Source organism: Cyclopterus lumpus, chromosome 13 (assembly GCF_009769545.1).
Source record: "Cyclopterus lumpus isolate fCycLum1 chromosome 13, fCycLum1.pri, whole genome shotgun sequence".
NCBI classification, from domain to species: domain Eukaryota; kingdom Metazoa; phylum Chordata; class Actinopteri; order Perciformes; family Cyclopteridae; genus Cyclopterus; species Cyclopterus lumpus.
The window spans coordinates 15929934-15950671 of NC_046978.1; the positions used below are offsets into that span (position 1 = coordinate 15929934).

The following is a 20738-nucleotide window of genomic DNA, read 5'->3' on the forward strand; positions in this document are numbered from 1 at the left end:
CTCTGTCGTTAATCACTTGATGGGTTATTGGAACACGTGTTGGACTAACTTGGATGATCCGATTCTTTTGACAGTACCTTTGTACCGCACTAACGTGTCACATCCTGCTGTCTGTGCTTGAGGTGAAGTCGGGGACATGGGCCTCTTTTCATATACTTTTCTCTACTTTTGGACGAGTGAAAAAATGCCAAACCCCAGCAAACAACACTACACTTTTTTTTCTTTTTTTTTGCCACCACACTGTACCCACATTACCGTCAATAAACAATGAAATTGCTCTTACTGGAAACTCATTTCTTCATAATGGCTACCCAGTATTAAAGCAGCGCTGTGGAAACCAAAGGGGCTTTCTCTCCCTTCTCAAGATAACCATCGACTACATCCCCCACTTGACTTTGCTGCGCCTTATTCCACATGGTCCAGAAAAGATGAAGCCCAGGTGCATCGCCTCAGGAAAGCACGCTAGGCCCTGCGCCTTCAGCCCGGCGAAGAAAGTTGATCTGCAATTTGCAATGGAGGCCACTAAATTTGAGCCTCTTGCCTTTGAAGAGTTCCTCGGCGCAATCCTGCTTCATATGTTTCGGGCCGGGGGAAACAAAGCCAATTTTTCTGAGGCGGTATGCAAATTACATTTTTGATATAAGATATAACATCTGGCACGGCCGCTGCCTCGAATACACAGCGATGCCTAGTTCAGACAGTACCGTCTACCGTTCACTCTGAAAAATAATAACCAGATAAGGAGTGATCGTGACTGTTTACAGAGAGAAACAGTTTGCCCCATCTTTAAAGCGCTTGGCGTCGCACACTTTAAAATAGCGAGAGACGGCTTCTGCTGTCGGGAACATCACGACACCGCATTGGGTGGAGTGACTGATCGCTCAACTAAGTTTAGCATTACTCCCTTAAAAAAAAAAAATTGCGATGGGCCTCTCTCCGTGTGATGTAATGGGAACTGCATTTTGTGGGTGTCAACAGTTTTCTCTGTGCGCGGCGTCTGGGCAGAGAGAGATGCCTGTCATGAGTATAACAGCCTCATTGTGCAGCGCTGCAGCGGGTGGATCCGTCTGACCGCCACTGGGCACACTCTGCAGAGCAGTTTTCATTATGCCCACTGGCAGCGTGACTTAGCCACGGCTTAGGCGTGCTGCGCCGCCATTCTGCCCAAGTGCTGCCCCGTTTTTTTTTTAAACATTTTTTTTATTTGGACCTCGTGTGTCTTGGAGACAGAGGGAGACGTCTCGGTGAATCCTCTCCCAACTGAAATTGCTTTGGATCCGTTCCCGACAATCCAAAAAGACGAACCGCTTCCGTCCGCGTCGCTCGGACCGACTGACCGGCAGCTCTCTGACAACCAGTGTGCATTATTGACGCTGGTGAGCCCCCGGGGGGCGAGAGGAACCATGTTAGCAAATGAATGTCTCAGGAAGAGTGAGACGGAGGAGGAAGAGGAGGAGGAGGAGGAGGAGGGTTGAGGCCTTATGCCCGAAACCTGCAGGGCTGGTGATTTAAAAACTAAAGCTGCTCTTTCTTTTCCCCCCGCAGCACAAACAAACACAATCACAGACGAAGTAGTAACCCCCGTCCAGAAAATAGACCTCTGGCTTCACTCACGAGAGTTGGAGCTGAGCTGAACTTCCCGAATACAGAAAAAGAGAGAGAGGAAGGGAAACAGTGAGCCAAGCCGTGGAAGCATTAGTGATTACGGGTCATGTGATGTCTTTCTCCAACCCCATTCAACCACCATTCCCCATCCTCCTCCTCCTCCAAAAAAAAAAAAAAAAATGGATGCTGCAAAGTCCCAATTATTTCATTCACATCTGTGTGCATCATGTGTGTATTTGGTTCTGTTTATTCAACCTCCGAGTAGCATTCCTCAGTCATTAAGCCCCGTACGTGGACTCGGCACTGGGCAGGGACACACTTCCCCACCCTACAGCGATACCGTAACAAAACGTTGCTGCCACGTCACGCGCTGAAACGTCCTTCAGACAACCCAGAATGGTGCACAATCCGAACATCTTTCCAGGCTACGCAGCTGCTTACAGTAACAAGGGTAGTTGCCCGTGCATTATTTTGGCCCCATTGTTTGGTCACTTATCCAGGTTTCTTATAAGTAATGGCTGCCCGCATCCCAATGTGCTTTCAATTTGGGTTGCAATTTGAGAATTTGTTCAAATTAGTCTTGTCAGGGAGGGGGACCACGGACTGTTTGCTTTATCGCACCCATGTAGGGTCGGTTTGATACCACATGTGCTGGAAACGGAGCGGAAGAAAAAGAAGAAAAAAAAACTCCGAACAGTGAAGAACCGTATCCTCCGATGCACGGAGATGTGAGACGAGACAGGGGAAAGATTGAAGGGGGAGCGAGGAGGGAAAGTTACATGACATGACGACTGAGAATCTAACAGAGGAGTAGAGACTGGATGATGAAATCAACCCTCGACTGATTTTACAGTAGTTATTTGAAGGAGGGTGTGAGCACCAGAAACAATAATAGAGAGTGTGTGTGTGTGATATAGAATAAAGAAGTCAAAGTGTGTGTGTGTGTGTGTGTGTGGGGGGGGGGGGTGAAGTATCTTTGAGAAGTGTGTGGAAACGGTCCGACTTGGTCATGATTGAGTGTCTTTGGAGAATTGCAATAGTTCTGTTTCCCAGCTGTCGCCATTGCTTGTATGTCTGGATGGATTTACAGTGAGGGAATCGAATGAGAGAGAGAGGGAGAGAGAGAGAGAGAGAGAGAGAGAGAGAGAGAGAGAGAGAGAGAGAGAGAGAGAGAGAGGGATAAGTCTGGTCTTCTGCACTGCTGTTGCTCGCTCCAGAGGTGGGGGGGGGGGGGGACACAGACATTCTCGAGCCCTCAATAGTTTATACAGACCATAAACATCTGGGCTCGAAGGCTGAGTAGGGAAAAAGGAGGTCTGGAGAGCTCTCTCTCTCTCCTTCTCTCTCTCTCTCTCTCTCTCTCTCTCTCCGCTCACAACATTTTTATTGAGCTCCCCTTGCATTAGTTCCTTCTATTGGCAGATTATCACTGGTGCACAGGGGCTCAACGCTCTGGCTCGGCGCCCTTTACTGTTAGCTGTCTGCCTGTTAGCCACCATTACAGAGCAGTCTGCGGCTGCTCCCCTGACTGCTGGGGTTCAGCCCACTTAGCGCTACAGGAATTGATGTACGTATCGCATTAGCATAAGCGGCGGTGGGTAACAAAGCAGTTGCTATTCGAGTACACGCCGCTGATGAGCTCAGCTGTATATAAAGCTATAGCGGCTCAGAGTTGCATAATTATTGGGATTGCAACCCAATCGCCAGTTAAGAATGTCGATTTATTCGGGGGCAATTCTGCAAAGCCTTTGAATTTCAGTCAGGTATACCCTACTTCTCAACATTGAAATGTGGGCGCTGCATACAGTCACTTTTCTGCGCATAATGAAGTCTTTCAGGTTATTAAATCCATGTTGGTTCCCAAAAGATCGTACAAAACCACGTTGATTGGTAGAAGACCAAGTTTATACACTTGTGTTGTTCCACCCATCCACCATAGCCTCCTCACTGAAAGGTTTTGTTTTAACAACATCACCATGCTTCCATATTTGTCACTTTTAGGAATTTAAACAAACAACCCATTATGTCATTACTGGCCCAGCATCCTGAAGAATTACGTTCATATTGAACCATTCTGCAGTGAAAGTGCCCTTCGTGTTGCAAGGCAGGAAGCAAAGTGGAGGTCACGGTATTGTCCTTTTGAATTTGACATGCAAGTGTCAGCAAGTGTCATTGTTTTTAACAATCAAACAAAGTAAGCTACAACAAAAACCCCACATAACTTAGTAGGGTACTTCAGTAAGGTCGTGTAATAATTGTTACTAACGCCAGTAACACGTTGGCATTTTGTGGGTCCATTTGTTTGTTGTAGTTTATTAATAATAATAATAATGCATTTAATTTATATAGCGCTTTTCGTGGCACTTTACATAACATAATTATAACATCCTTAAAATCTAAATAAAAATAAGAATAACTCAAATTACAGGTAAAACAAATAGGGACTTTTTTAGGGACAGTTGCTCGGACCCTAATAAATTAAAAATAATAAGAACATAGAGCAAACAATCACACATTAAAAGCAGTTCTGAACAGGTGGGTTTTGATTTGCGATCTGAATATGGAAAGATCAGTGCGCTCTCGGATGAGTTTGGGGAGAGAGTTCCAGAGGGAGGGGGCAGAAATAGAGAAGGCTCCGTCATTGAAGGATGGATCTCCCTTCAGTCGACTGTAGGTGGCCAGCGTGCTAACATTAGCCATTGGTGAGCCTATACCTTCCAGCAGGTACTGTAGGTAGTCCAATGTGTGACCTCGGTGCTCATCCACAGTCACACAGACATCTCAGCCTGAGAGCATCTTTTACTGCAACGCAACCGATGTTTGAGAACCAGTATATCCAGAGAGTCCGGGTCTTTTTGGTTCCTCTCCTCTTGCCTCTTGTTGGTTCCCCCGTCTGTGTGATCATCAGCCCCGCCCCTTGTGAGCTTTCGCCTGTTGCTCTTGAGCCCCGCTGTCACATGTCCTTTTATTATCTCCCCACCCTTTCCTTGTGTATACTCCCTCTCGGTGCTCCCATTGTCTCGTGTCAGATTGTCTCCGTTGTCTTTCACCTGTAACCTTTCCTGATTCTCGGCTTGTGAGTATTTTCTTTCCATCTCCCCGTCTGAATCTGCACTTGTGTGCTTCCCACTGGGTCGAGTCTGCAGTGCTGTAGCTGAAAAGCTAGGACCCGGTCCCTGGAAATATTGGATTCGACTGTTGGTTGTGCTCGGGCAAATATGTTCTCACTCGCATAATTAGTGAAGTATTGTAAACATAAAAGCAACTTCCCCTACACTGCAAAGAAGTTCATTTTCTCAGTTGAGACGTCAGCTGAGAAAATGCTCGTGCGTTGTGTTGGAAGGCTGTGATGAATGATCTCTTTTTTCCTTTGAAAGGACGCGTTGCAAATATCTTGTCGTGCGTCATAACAAACTGGTATGAAGACATGGCAGCGGTGCTCCTCAAAGGATGACTTACTGTTTGGCTGGAGCCCATTGGGCTGCCTTGAGGTGGCAAGACTGGGTGGCTGAGACCCTCGGTCTGTTGACACATCTCAGACCACATGTTTTGAGGCAGTGGTATCGTATAGCCCCGCAGAATAAACAGCGGGGGGGGGCCCGATGGAGGTCAATCACAATGCTGAACAAGCCCACAAAAGATCTCAATATTATGGGCGTGCAAATATCCTGGAGGACAGGGCCTTTATTTCTTCTTCTTTTTTTCCTTTTTTTTTCTCGAAAAAGAGCCGTCAGTCATAGGAAGGAGAGAAAAGAAAATTGTTTGTGGATGTTATGTAATCGACCAGACTCTGAGCAGATGTGACTCGGAGAGGGAAAGAAGAGAGCGAGGGTCTTAAGGGGCTGAACACTGGCCAGTTCTCCCTCTGTGCTGTCAGATTATCGGGACATGTTTGTTTTTTGAGAGAGGAAGAAGCCGTCCAAATAAATAGGCAGCGCAGCCGAGACTCCCTCCACCAAACTGTCAGCTGTGGGGTCTCTCTCTCTCTCTCTCTCTCTCCCTCTCTCTTGCACAGCAGCCCTGAATTTTTCTCTGTGGGATGATTTGAGGTTTTTCTCAGCAATGCTGCCTGTTTGCCTGTCTGGGTCAGGCCACATATGTGGCGCACAGCAGGAAAAGGGTTAACAGCCTCCCCCTCCTCCCCTTCTCCCTCCTCCTTTTTTTCTTCTTCCCGTTCATCTTTCTCTTACACTTTCTCCCTCATTCCAAAAAGCTTTTTTGGTGGCTCGCTTGCCCCCCGTGCGCTTGAAACTCTCTGCGTGTGGAATTATTTTTGTACGGGGAGCTGCGTTTGATTGCTGTGCAGGGACCCTGCCTCATACAATGGCTCCCCTGTTCTGAGGCCCCCAGGTTTCTAAACTAGACCCAGAGCCTTGGGGGTGCCGTGGAGTAGGTATAGATTGGAAGGGGTGGGGTGTTGGGAGGTTAGAATACATTTGTGGAGCACCCCACTCTTTTCCCCCCAGCCATCCCCCTAAAAAAACAGACCCCTAGTCTGCCATCGTGGGCCCCTTCATCTCCCCCCCCCCCCCAACCCCACCGCCAGCAGCGCAGCAAGTTAAGAAGGGGAGTCCTATGCTCCGAATCTCAAGAAAAGCACATCACACATTACATTTTGCTTTGGAGTTTTTCGTTGTTGTTCTTTGTCTGAATTGCACGTTCATAAATGGCATCATCTTCCCTACTCAGCAGCTCCCCGCAGCCGTCTGGGTGCTAAAGCGTTACACTCCACATGCAGTAGCTGCTCTTGTGTTTTCACTGTGCATTTCTGGCTCTGTTTTTCCACTCGCTGATTTATGCCTGGGGGCAGCTAAAATTAAGAGAGCATTTTGGTGCCGCCCAGGGTGCCTGAGTAAGTGGAGGAATGCGGCACAGAGTTCTGCTCCATAAGGTGAAATGAATAGGCGGCCATATGCAAGACTCCTGCCTCTCTGGCTTTATTATTCAGGAATCGAGTTTTGCAGTTAAAATGCTGACGGGCGACGGGGTTTTCCCTTCATTAAAAGACCGACTGTGTGCTGGATTTGCTTATTTTGGACTATATTTATGTATCATTAATTTCTTAAGGCAAGAAATGAAAAACGTGTCCATTCGGGCTGCTTGTCAGTCATTGAGCTGTGCCTTCTACTGCCACCTGCTGGCATTAGTTATAGAGTACCCTTTGAGCTTTAAATGATGTGTACCTTAATCACTGGATGATGTTGTGTTAGAACGTATGAATATTTCAATATTTCTCATCCAGGTTTTAATACGGTAGTTACGGTAGTGATTATTTCTAATCCAGGGCCGACGAGACATTGTTTTGTCTTACTATGCTTTCTTTTGTCTCACATTACAGGCAGCTCATCGTTATCCTACAACACGCCGTCTCACACAGACGCATCCCCACGTCTGGTTGCCAAAGAGGGTAGGGACACAATTATTTGTTTTATTCTCTGTGCTTCATCTTTAATATCTGTGTGTGTGTGTGTGTGTGTGTGTGTGTGTGTGTGTGTGTGTGTGTGTGTGTGTGTGTGTGCGTGTATTTGGGCTGATGTAACAAATATCAAGGGGGAGCACGGTGAGATTGTTGTACTACACAAATAGAATAAAAGGGGAGACAAAAGCGCTGCTTCACAGTATACCTGCCAGCTTCAGACGAGCAGACACACACACACATACACACACACACACACACGGAGCGCACACACTCGATAACACAGACGGACCCACTCACACAAATCCAAAGCACATGCAGTAACCGGTTTGCCAAAAGCTCTGTGCAGGTGCACCTTTTGTTGCTGTTTGAAATAATAAGGGCCGAGCCTGCTATTCAGGAACCGCTACCTGAACGCTGCGACTAACACTGGCTCGGAGGGGACAGGGTGTCCGAATAGAGGCGTTTTTTTTAAAAAAAAAAAATTTTTTTAACAGGAAGACAAAAGCGGTGTGCCGATGAGTTCAATGCACAGCGGCAGGGGGCGACAACAGGCGATGAATGTGTGACGATTGTGTGAGAAAAGTGTGAATGAGGTGGTTTGACAGGTGCCAAAGCAAGAACATGTGTGGTGAACGTGCGCCGAAGAGCCTGATTGGCTGATTCAGACTGTGTGTGTATGTGTGTGTGTGTGTGTGTGTGTACACCACTTGTACTTTTACACGTTTTGCACTACAGAATCTATCTGTGAAAGACCCATTGTTTTTTATGAGATTACATTTCACCTTACATTCCAGTGATATCCCACTAACTCAATTTGTATTTAACAATCACAACAATATGTATATTAGTTGAGGTTATGTCGCTTGTTTTGAACACAACTTTACAAAAGAATTGTATCGATGCATTTTTTTATTATAAGATGAATTAGTTTAATTATTTATATTTTCAAAGTGTTGACCGCTCTCTCAAAGGCATAAATCAAACAGAAAGGTCAGTTTTATTAATAATTTTGTTAGTTATTTACAGTGCATAAGATTTCCGTAGTGAGTGTAACTGTAAAAGTATCAGTTGAACTGCTCGGGTGAACTATCTAGTTTGATCACTGAATCAGCGTTCACGTCTCCAAATCTGCATTAAAGTATGAATGCGGCAGTCAAATGAGACCTGTCGCATGTCGGTAACGCTACACCGCTGAAATTCTTTCAAAAGCCCAGCCGAGTTCCTGAGAACAACGCCCGCAGCAGCACTGAATGATTGCCTTTTTCCTCTGGATACCTTTTCACTCTACAAACATTATTTTGTGCTGACACAACACCGGCGAGGCGAAGGCAATTCCCCCCTGCGTATCAGTTTAAAACAAAAAAACACCCGACACATCCTTTACATCGGCTATATGGTGTCACCACCAGAGACGAGGGAAAGGACTGCAATAACAGCGATAGCCTCGCTCGCAGGATGGGGGGGGGGGGGGCTATCGAGGCAGGAGGAGAGGAAAACAAGTGTCGAGTCTGATAAGTGGCCCGAGAACGCCGTCGTTCACCTTTCCATCTGCACCGGTGGGGAGCGTTAGCAGGCTTGTTTCTCCCCCAGGCTTCGATACCAACGGAGCAATGGGCAGGCCAGATAAGATTCTGCTCGGTCACCCCCCCCCCCCCCCCCCCCCCCCCCCCTCCCTGACCCCAGTCTTCCTGGTTCTCAGCGGCAGGTATTTGGACTGGCAGGAATTACGCGGTCACTCCCTTCAACAGCATTTCCCCTTTTTTTCCACGAGCGGCGACTTCTATACTGGGCTCCTGTAACACTGAGTGTGCGTCTCCTCGCGGCCCCGTGATCCCAGCCAATGAACAGCGTCTCCTCGCGGCCCCGTGATCCCAGCCAATGAACAGCGTCTCCTCGCGGCCCCGTGATCCCAGCCAATGAACAGCGTCTCCTCACGGCCCCGTGATCCCAGCCAATGAACAGCGTCTCCTCGCGGCCCCGTGATCCCAGCCAATGAACAGCGTCTCCTCGCGGCCCCGTGATCCCAGCCAATGAACAGCGTCTCCTCGCGGCCCCGTGATCCCAGCCAATGAACAGCGTCTCCTCGCGGCCCCGTGATCCCAGCCAATGAACAGCGTCTCCTCGCGGCCCCGTTATCCCAGCCAATGAACAGCGTCTCCTCGCGGCCCCGTGATCCCAGCCAATGAACAGCGTCTCCTCGCGGCCCCGTGATCCCAGCCAATGAACAGCGTCTCCTCGCGGCCCCGTGATCCCAGCCAATGAACAGCCGGGTGACTTTTCAAGAATTCGGGAACACAACCAAGTTATCAGATTGATACCCGTCCAATTTAAAATGAAAAGTTATGTGTTTTCATCTTAAAGCTATGCAGCAACCATGTTTAGCAATTACAAATACACATACAACTGGTACTTCATTATTGAAACCGATAACTCATGTAGACAACATATTGGCCAGTTATGCTAAACCACACCGTCTGCTTCAAGTTTGGAAATTAATACATTTTGGCAAATAACTACACCCGTTCATCTACATTAGAATGAAAAGTATTTGTGTGTTGTTTGATGCTTGAAATACAACACTGATATTATCCATCACCAAGTGAAAACACCTGAAACCAATTAGATTACTTAAAAATTATTCCAGTTTTCTCCCCGGTCACAACAATGGAGGCTTATTCTGGAGAGAGAATTGGAGGACTGTAATAGCAATATACAGCTTTTTCAGTCGTGTGCATAGTTTATACTAACCGCATGCCACACAATGAAAATGCTATAGTGTTTTGTTAAGATGAGAAGATATTTTTAAATGAAGCAGAGGGAATTTTGGATATATGTTTTAGTTGTTCGTGCGCTATAGTTTTGACAAACGGTTCCAAAGTTTCCACAATATGTGGATAACGAACCACATTTGAATATCCCAAAGTGTCGCAAAATGAAGTGAAAAAAGTCAAACGATATACAGAGAAAGATTTTTTTTTTTTTTTGGGGGGGGGGGGGATTGTGACTCGACAATAAAAGAAGTCTTGCTCCTGGAGAAGTCTTTATGAAAATTGTCCTCAGATCAGCATTGCCAGATGTTTCAAGTTTATCTCGCCCTTCAAGAACAGTCAAATAGCGTTCAGGCTCTTTGAGGTAGAGTAAGCACAGCCATGCAGCAGGACACCACCCGTAATCTGCTCCAGACTCTTGTGGTGTAAAATGTAATGTTATGAATAAAAGAGAGGATATAAAACATGGAATGCTGCTGCTATGAAAGAGTGTGTGTGTGTGTGTGGATCTTAGTTTGTATCTAAAGTCTATGTCTGTGGATAGACGTGTGTGTGTGTTTGTGTGTGTGTGGATCTTCGTGTGTATCTAAAGTCTATGTCTGTGGATAGACGTGTGTGTTTGTGTGTGTGTGGATCTTCGTGTGTATCTAAAGTCTATGTCTGTGGATAGACGTGTGTGTGTGTGTGTGTGGATAGACGTGTGTATCTAAAGTCTATGTCTGTGGATAGACGTGTGTGTGTGTGTGTGTGTGTGGATAGACGTGTGTATCTAAAGTCTATGTCTGTGGATAGACGTGTGTGTGTGTGTGTGTGGATAGACGTGTGTATCTAAAGTCTATGTCTGTGGATAGACGTGTGTGTGTGTGTGTGTGTGGGTTCCTGCATGTCTTAATGTAGCATGTGTTACAGTGTGTGTGTGTTTTGTTTGTGGTGTTGATGTTTGCATATGATCACTTTTCCACTTGTAGTTTCTGTTCCGGTGCTGCTCTATGAACCTTTGTCATTTTGTAATTTTACAGCGTCTCTCTCTCAAGTCCAAGTGGCAATACGGCTTTTGAAGTGCGCCATTATGTGTACTAGCCGTCCCACATTTATGCCTGCCAATGGCTCCCTTTTGCATTTTGAAAAAGAGGCAAATGAAAGACGTAATTCTCTCTTTAAAAACAATAATAACAACAACATCGCATAGGCCATAATGATGTTTATTGATGCTGCAGCGGTGTTGCAGTCCCCTGTTGCACTGAACTTGTGTTGTTTTTTGTTGTTGTTGTTGTTGTTTTACTCCTGCACTTTGCCATCATTCCCCTCCTCTTATGGCTCCTCCGTCACACAGATGGCTTGTAAAGCACCTGTATTACGGTATTAAAAGGGTTCGCCCCGTCTGGGTCTCTCTCTCTCTCTCTCTCCCTGGTTCAGACTGTCTCTCCTCTGTTCCTCTGTCTATCTCCCCCTCTCTACTCCGTTGTTCTCTCTCTCTCTTTCCCCACGCTGTCTCTCTCTCTCTCTCTCCCTCTCTGTCTAGCTACTCGGGCCTTGTTTTGACTAACGTGTCCTGCAGTCTTAGTCTCCCAGGAGCATGCACCACACCCCAGACCAGAGTGGAAACTGGCTCAAGTCGCAGTCAGAGCGAGGCCTGGAAAAATGAAGGGGGTGGGGGGGGGGGGCGGTTTGTTGGGGAAGAGCCGGCTGTGTGTGTGTGTGTGTGTGTGTGTGTGTGTGTGTGTGTGTGTGTGTGTGTGGGTGTGTGTGTGTGTGTGTGTGCTTTGGGGGCTGCGTTGGCGAGTCTACCCCCCCACCACTTGTACGTTTTACATCTGCTGCTCTTTCCTTCCCCCTTACCTTTCACTCACTCACTCCCCCCCCACCACCACCACCCCCCCCCCCCCCAAATTGCTGAATGTCGACGAAGGGGAAATTGTTTTGAAGATGAACGTAATTCGCTGCCAACGACAATAACACCGAGGGTATCGAAGAAGAAGAAAAAAAAAAGAAAAAAGATGCGAATGAGCCCATATTACTGGGCATCTCTTCCAGCCCCAAATGCCAGATGTTTTTTTTTTTGCTGCCCTTGTTTTCTTTTCAAATTCCCCCCCAAAAAAATGTGTTTTCGTCTGACTTATTATTTTCTCTTCTCTCTATTTCAAGCCTTTTTTCATGCCCCGTAGTCACTCTTGTCTCCATCCACGTCTGTCTGCTTCTCAATAAAGTCTCTTTCTGTGTGTGTGTGTGTGTGTGTGTGTGTGTGTGTGTGTGTGTGTGTGTCCCCTCCATCTCTGTTTGTAACCTCCTCTCTTCACGTATATGGAGGTAGCCCCCGTTGTGTTTTTTTTTTTTTCGGGGTGGTGGAGAGTGGATGGAGGGGGGGGCTGGCGGTGAGTAGAGGGGAAAAAAGGGCCAGTAAAACAAAGAGAGGTTGTCTGCAGGCGAGGCAGGCAGGAAACGCAAGTCTCCCAGGACTCTCCCCCAGTCGCTGCTCCTTGGCTCTCCGGCCGGCCCACACCAGATTGAACCTGACAGCCCCGCTGAGCCACCGCAGCCCGCTTCTTATGTTGTCCTCTTTCTCTCTATCACACTCTCCTTTCTTTCATTCTTTTGATCATATCCTAATTTATTCGCTTTTTTCTTTGAGCTTTGTCGCGAGCTCATATCCTTCAATTACTTCATCCGTTTTTTGCGCCATCACTTGGACCATCTTCTACTCCACTTCAGAATCCTCCTCTTTTAGGCCACTGGGACCAGAACCCCTCTCAGGAATGGGTCCCTCTTTTTTAGCAACTTTTCTGATTATTATTCTGCGCGTTATGAAAACAAAGGCAACAAAAACCTCCTTTTTGAAAGTAGCGCCAGACACATTTTCTCTGGACGATTATGAAAACAATGAAACACTGATGTTGCAGAATACCAGGCCAACACAGATTTCATGGTTGCGGAGAGGTCATGAAAAAAAATAAAAAATAAGGAGTGTTTTTATTGTTTGTTGTTTATTTTGAAGGAAAAACTAAAGATGTCAAATGGTCCCAGACCACAGGAGGGCAGTGTGGCACAGTGTTGAGACATGGCACGGTCATGAGGCGGATGCTGATGATGAATGTTGTGTTGATGGTCACTGGATGGTCCTCTGGTGTTACTGCATGAGTCGAGATGGTTCACACAGTCTGTAGGTGTTCGACCTTCATTGCTCTCTGACGCACAGCTATCTTTAAAGGGGGTCTTGCATAGCAAATTTATGGACTTTTCAAATTATTAACAAATACAATCTCTCCCGTTTAGAAGAAGACAATATAGATAATAGTGAACAAGCTATTCTTCTTTTCCAGTCATTGCTGGATCATCAGCATGTGAGTTATTGACTGATTAAAACTCTATTGAGAATAATTTGGAAAGGCAAACAAACAAACACCTACACATTCAAACACGCACACACACACGCACACACACACACACACACACACACACACACGTAATGCATTTAAAGATGAACACACTCCCTCACTTGTCAAACATGTTCTAATTATCTATTCATAATTAGTTAAAACAATGCTGTTTGAGATGAGGACCTGATGCACTGCATAACCCACGCCGTGCTCATATTTGCACTGTTTTTATCCGGCTTTGTTGCAGTAGGTTTGAATCTCCTGTGGCTTATTAAAACCACTAACTCGTGCAGCCCCCATTGAGCCAAGGACACCAAACCATGACTTTACACAGTTCAAAAGGTCAAAAAAACGCACATTTTGCAAATAACTACACGCCGTAGCGTGCATTAGACCCGTCAATCAAAACTAAACGCCTGTTGTGTTGTTTGCTAAAACACTGGCACTTGAACACCACACTCACTTAGCAATCACCTGCCCCCAGAGTGCTCATGTGAAACACCTGGAGCCAATTAGATCAGCAATCAGAGCTGGAACGCTACAGAGACGGGATTTGGCCGCGGCAATTGCAATATATTGTGTTTTGTTTAAAATACCATATAGTAACTATGTTACAACATCTTCTCTTAAGAGGAGACAGGAAAGGTGAATATGGTAACAAATAAAATAATATTATATATGAAACGTCCCCAGTGGATTTCTTACAGTACTATTACAGTAGTATTTTAATTTTTTTATTTGTATGTTAATATAATAACATGAATAATATGCTTCATGTTCAAGCTATATATGTTGGTGAATTCAGCAGGAAAACATCAATATAGGTTAAAGTGTGTATTAGTGTGTGGGATACGGTTATATGATTATTGAGAATAAACCTTTTAGAATATTTTGTATTGTGTGTGCTTTGGCAAGAGATGCAAGATATATTTGCGTTTAAGTCTTTGTGTGAAGAGTTTCGACAGAGGGGGGCGGGGCCTTCGTCTCATGAATTGTGGTTTTTTTAAGCGATTGCGAGAGAAACTGTAAGATTCAGGGATTTAAACGGTCCGTCTTTGACTGTCAATAAGCCCCCCCGCGACTCCAAAATTCAGCCGACGCGGATAGGAAATGGGGATCGCCTCCTTGATCTTTTCAAAAGCCCCCCCCCGAAGACAAAAAAGAAAAAAGATTTGCAGATCACAAGAACACTGTGAAAAGCGTGCTGCATACAACACACAGTTTGAAGTGTATAAAGCTCAAATGTATTCTAGCAAATTGAACTGTTTCAGCCGGCACGCAATAATACAAACCATCCAGGGCGCTGGCCAGATGCTCTGTGAGTGAAGCAGCGTGTTTTTGAGACATTGCCAGGGGAAGAATACATCCTTTTTTTTTTATCGGTTTGTGTCAGACTGATTGATTGTTACTGGAAGCTGCCCAGCTCCACGCCGGCTTTGGTTTTGAACCGCAGACACACAGCAGGTAGAACTCATGCAAACCGAGCCAGTTTGGCTGTTTGTCAAGTTTTTTCATTAAAGCCGCTCGTTTTGGGAAGAGGGGTGAGGACGAACGTCATGAGCATGTATTGTCTGTGTGTCTCTGCTGTGCCATCATTTGCATCACTCCCTTTTTTTTCATTTTGTGGTCAAGAGTGTTTGCGAACTGCTCAACCAGCCGCACTCAGTTGAAGATTGTGCCATCTTCTACATTTAAACCATCACAGTGATCCAAATTAAACCACGTTTCCATGTTCCGCGTATCCTGTGAAGAGCATCTCGAACCATGTTTTTTGACATATTTGTTTTAAGCCATTTGGCACCGGGCTCTCCTCCTTTGCTGTGACAGTCAAAGTCCTGTTAGAGAACATATAATTAGAGGAGACACTGGCTTTAGTCTCATACGCACAGCAACATTTAGAGACTGTAAATACACAGACAATTAATATACGTCTCACACCCGCTTGAAAATATATATTTTCATAACAAGCAAACTTTGTCTCCTCTCTTCGTCAGACCCTTCGTATGATGCTGTACGGCGGACAGGATGGTCAAACAACATGCACAGTGGCAAAGGTGAGCGCACACAAAATATCACCCGTATTTGACTGAGCAACAGTGTGTTTGCCTCAACCGAGGCATGACTGCATTTCACCCGATGTGAATTCTATCATCTGGTCCTGTGCAGTTTACGTTTTTTTTTTTTTTGCATTTGCTAAACAACAGTTTATGAAACTAGGGCCCTCTTTGTCTTGCAATTAGTCCTCGAAGTCTCTCTCCAAAATTGGCCTCCTGAGTCCTGTCTCTGGTGTTTTATAAGTGATCCAAGTGGTTACAGATGTAGTCAGGTTCATTCTGGCCGCAGGTGATTGATAATTGAGTGTGGCGTTTCAATGGCGGAGCTTAGCAAACAACACACGCGCAGGCTCTTTAGTCTCCAACGATGTGCCTAATGTAGATAACTGTGTGTAGTTATTGGCTTAACTTAGTGGGAAGCAGAACTGTGATGATACACCAGTTCGTGGTTTCAATTATTGTTCCACAAGTACCAATTGCATTCGCAAAAAACAAGCCACTGTAAAACACATTTGACCTGTAGAGGAAGTTCAAACATCTGTCTAGAGTCTAGACATGTAGGACACCCTCCTGAAGATAACGCCGTCTGTTGTCAAAGGAGGAACAAGTCAGTCAAAAGCAGTCAGGCCAGCCAACAAACACTGCCTTGTTCACTTTGGCATTGAAGATGTGGATCCTGGTTATCTGTTGCCACCCTTCTTGCTATGTCTCCGTCTCTCTATTATCCTTTACTGATTGTTCCTCTCTGTGCAGGTTCCCCGGTGGTTACTCAGAATGTGACCAAGTCCACTGAGCAGCCCAGACCTCAGCCAGGTAACGGCCCACCTGATGTCTTTCTTGATGTTGTCGTCATGACAACGGCTTGACGCTAATGTGTCAGCACGAGAACCAGCTTCACTCTGTGCCCTTTGAGCCAAATGAAGGCCGAGAATGATCGTTCTACAAGACAATCGTATTCTCTGAGCTCTTTGCATGTGCTTCTTTCACTGTTGCGTTGTCATACGTCGGTTGTAGGTAAAGGCGTGATGCGTCACAGTTTATGTAAGCAGGCACAACTCAAGTCATCACAGCCTCAGGAAACCGCGAAAAAAAACAACTGTTGACACGTGGTTCACCAGCAATTTATTTATGGCCTGTTTGGAATCCAGTCCGCCAACAAAGCTTCGAGTGTTTATTAGTGTCGGTAGATTTTTCTTACCACTCAGCAACACATGAATTACTTAGAGGAGCACAATAATCCAAACGCACCAAAACAAGAGTTTACCATTCAATGCCCTCTTGTTTATTAATTTTACATATTTTGCGATCGGTATAAGTGAAAGTAATACAGAGGGTAGTTTTTAATTTGGATTCAATCAGCAGCCGCTGCGTGAAATGTTTATTTTGTCTTCAGTCTCACATACTAACTAGTGTGGGTCACATCCTGTTGTATCACCAAAGTAATCCGCTTTCCTTTTGTCCTCAGATCCGTACCAGATTCTGGGTCCCACCAGTAGTCGCCTCGCCAATCCAGGTAAGATTGTGATCCCACTGTGGTCTTTACAATGCATCTGTTTATGTGGAAGCATCTCAAAAACATGCAGTCCCCCGCTGGACAGACAATGAGTTGTCCAGCTGGGGCAACGGTGGACGACGTCGCTCTTGAGGTTGCGTCTCTAAGCACTGTTTGTGTGTATGTGTCCACCATCAGGTTCAGGTCAGATCCAACTGTGGCAGTTCCTCCTGGAGCTCCTGTCCGACAGCGCCAACGCCGGCTGCATCACCTGGGAGGGCACCAACGGCGAGTTCAAGATGACCGACCCGGACGAGGTGGCGCGGCGCTGGGGCGAGCGCAAGAGCAAGCCCAACATGAACTATGACAAGCTGAGCCGTGCGCTGCGCTACTATTATGACAAAAACATCATGACCAAGGTGCACGGCAAGCGCTACGCCTACAAGTTCGACTTCCACGGCATCGCTCAGGCACTGCAGCCGCACCCCACCGAGTCCTCCATGTACAAGTACCCCTCGGACCTGGCCTACGTGCCTTCCTACCACGCCCACCAGCAGAAGGTCAACTTTGTAACCCAGCATCCTCCATCCATGCCCGTCACCTCCTCCAATTTCTTTGGACCCACCGCTCCGTACTGGAGCTCGCCCACTGCAGGCATCTACCCCAACCCGAATGTGCCCCGCCACCCTAACACCCATGTGCCGTCCCACCTGGGTAGTTACTACTAAACATCCCACTGTGACCAACCACCACCGTCGACAGACACCCACAACCAAGCCTACAATTGATGATCTGCACCTCCATCGCCTCTCCAACCCGATGAAGACGGGAGTTAGAGGCTGCGATGGAAGCATTTGTCCTCTGAAAAAGAAAATCTCGCTCCTAAATGAAGGATGATAAAAATCGAAGGATTTTTTTTATTTTATTTTTAAATTTCTATTTGTAAGAATCTATAAACAACTGGATGCTACGGTCCAAAATGGAATACTACTTACTTTTACCAGACTAGAAACTATTCGTTTATGCTTTTTTGTTGACGCTGCATCTGAATTTTCCTACTTTTCAAAAACATCCCCAAACAGGACGGGAGAACAACTCGAGTCCGTCTCCCTTTCTCGCCACGCTTTCAGTACCAGACATGGGCCTATAATTTATGGGTCTCAATCTACATCCTCCTCAGTACATTATGTACATAACGCTTTAAGCATCTGACTTTCATGCTTGTCTACAGCCTTGTTGGGTTTTTTTCTATTCCCACCACACCTAGCCTTTCGCTTCCACTGTCTCCGCCTGCTCGTCTGTTCATCTGCATCTTTTTTTTTTATGTGTGTGTGGAGAGTCTTCTGGAATTCGCTGGACAAGAAGGAGCTCTCCAAGAGTTGAACTTTTCTCAGCACTGAATGAAATTTGGCAACTGGAATATGCCATTCACCATTTTATTTATCCTCCAAACTGGAAAGCGAGAGAAGAGTTAAATTCCGGAGAAGGAAGCGCTGTATGTTTTGCTGGCCTGGGTCAACTCAATTACTTCAAATGCTTTCTGTGTGTGCGTGTGTGTGTGTGTGTGTGTGCGTAGCAGCTCGAGATGGGCGACGCGTACAGTTGGCTCGACTGTGCTGAGGAAGCTGAGTCGAGATGTAATTGAAGTAATTTGCAACGGTAATTCAACCCAGGTCAGATGTTTTCAGGGGGCCACACACTAGGCTATTAAATGTTTGCCATGTTGTTGCCTTTCAGCCATGCCATTTCCAGATGTGTTGTTGCTCGACCATGTCAGTATTAATGTGAATGTCTTCTGGTTTGTGAAACACGTGAAAGGGACACCCTGCAGGAAAAATCAAAATTTGTCAGATGTTTTTATTTTTGTTTAGTGAAAATAATCCTTCATTTTTAACACCACACACACGTCTGAATCTAAAACATGAAAGTGCCTTTTTTTTTTTTTTTGCCGATGTGATCACGTAGATGTTATCTACACATTAAGACTGTATGTTGTTAGGATGTATTGTTTTATCCAAAGTGCCTGACAGTGTATCCAGTTTTAGTATATGGCACAATGAGAAACCATACCCCACACAGTGCCTTAACTGCTGTCTTATAACACATGTTCTTTTCATTATAGACGAAACAATGCGTATGAAATTGTCCCCTCCACGTCTCAACAGAAATCTGACAATTTTTGATTTTGAAGTGCACCCCTGTCAACAACGGCTGCCACAGTGTCTCCTTCTTCTTTGTCGGCCAGTCAGGACCTTGAAAGGTCAGCACAGAGAAGTGGCCGAAGCAGTAAGTCATGTTTAAAGGTGCAAGATACGAGATTGGGAGCATTTGGATTGACTCTCAACATTGTAGCTCACGGTGCTAACAGAGCTAACAGTGCTAACTATGGCGACACCGGGGGAGGGGTGAGGGGGGGGAGGGGGGTCGGTCGGCATGACGTCATCAGCTGTATTCGTCATATGAGCGGTGTGCACTGCAAAGCGACGGGTGCGAGCTAACAATTGGGGCACGCTCACATGCACTAAAAGAACTGTCTACAAAGCTAAGCTAAAGCTCTGGTATCAACGCGCGCAGAGGGAGAGTGACTTCATTCTCTGCTCAGGTAGACATTACTCCACTATATCTTCACATAGCAAATAGTTGTTTGCTGCTATATTAATGCTCTGAATGTCGTATATTGCTCCTTTAATAGACAGTTAAGTTGTATTTTACCAGGGCTGGATCCTAGTTTGAGAGCAGCATGTGTGTTTAAATGTTAGTTTCTCACTGATCTGAAGCCCAGCAAAATGCACATGAATCTCAAGTCAGAATTTCATCATCATGTAATAGTATCATGTCAAAACATATCCATGTTCAGGTGTTCAAAGCTGTTGATAGCAAAAGTATTCCTTTAGAGTAACTGAAAATGGACACTTGAAAATAAATTACTTGGGACTAAGTAGTTTTTCAGAGAACAAAACCAATAAAGTATGACGAGATGAAACAAAGAAATCCTCAGATTCGCAAACGCTGTGCGTTTGTCAGACCTATTTTTTATTGTTTTATAAGCATCAGTCAACTAGGCATTAAAGCAACTTACTGTATAAATTATGCAGAGTTATTTTCATATGTGACACAGTATAAAAAGTCAAGAGAATTAAAACGAGTTGACCTCGGTCAAAAATGCAAACCTTTAAAGTCCATTTCTGCTATTTGTTCAGCATTTTAAGCGTTTTTATATCTGTACATTTGGGCAATACATTTTACAATTTTGTTATTGTTATTATTTCTGAAATTCGGTTGTAACATCCTAAGTGTCTTTATGTGCACGTGATATTTTCTTGTATTCCCAAAACCACAAACATGTGCTTGAATCATAACCCAACCACCATAAATTCCTTCACTTTATATGCAACATGTGATTATGATGAAACTTTTCCATTGTGAATCAAGTTTTGTGCCAAAGAGCCCTGGAATTGATGGCTTTTCCTGTGCATTAAATCATTTCAGGTATGTTATGAAAAACCAATACAAAGTGTATCAACATCCACAACCAGCTTCTCCTGAAAGTTTATAGCTTTAAAAGACCGAATAAAAAAAGGGAACTTGTAATTTGTAGCATAAAGAAATTATTCTAATGTACCTTTCATTTCCATGTTTCACAAGCATTATCGATGAAAAGGGATCTGTGCTACTTCGTATATGCAATGTATTTCGGATATCAAATATATATATATACATATATATATATGTGTGTGTGTATAATTTTACAATTAACCAATATATTATTATTATTATTATTATTGTCATTCCTGCAATGTATGAAGTAATACCTTTTGAAAAAGGGCTTTTGTATAGGAAAACGTGACAAAATAAATGTTTTTACCTCTCAATTATCTTCCATTGCCTGCCTGTTGCCTCACCAGATTCATAGTATTTCTTTATTTTAATGTACAAAATGAGTACATCCTTATAGTGACTCGCACATTTTATGACAGTTCTGGGAACTCATTACACATTTGCAAAGCGTATTATTTCCTAGCATTT

At 45.1% G+C, this 20738-nt stretch overlaps 1 protein-coding gene across 6 annotated transcripts in view; it reads left to right on the plus strand.

The window, feature by feature from the left end:
• Positions 1-20584, plus strand: part of fli1 (Fli-1 proto-oncogene, ETS transcription factor) — a 34380-nt gene extending 13796 nt beyond the window's left edge. For 5 of the 6 annotated variants that reach the window (XM_034548172.1, XM_034548171.1, XM_034548174.1 and 2 more), the window contains 5 exons: positions 6944-7012; positions 15161-15220; positions 15974-16033; positions 16686-16733; positions 16911-20584. In XM_034548172.1, the coding sequence (XP_034404063.1) occupies positions 6944-7012; positions 15161-15220; positions 15974-16033; positions 16686-16733; positions 16911-17440 (767 nt within the window). In that variant the 3' untranslated portion in view covers positions 17441-20584. The remainder of the gene's footprint in view (positions 1-6943; positions 7013-15160; positions 15221-15973; positions 16034-16685; positions 16734-16910) is intronic. The other variant, XM_034548176.1, reaches the window with a different exon arrangement.
• Positions 20585-20738: the final 154 nt, after the last annotated feature.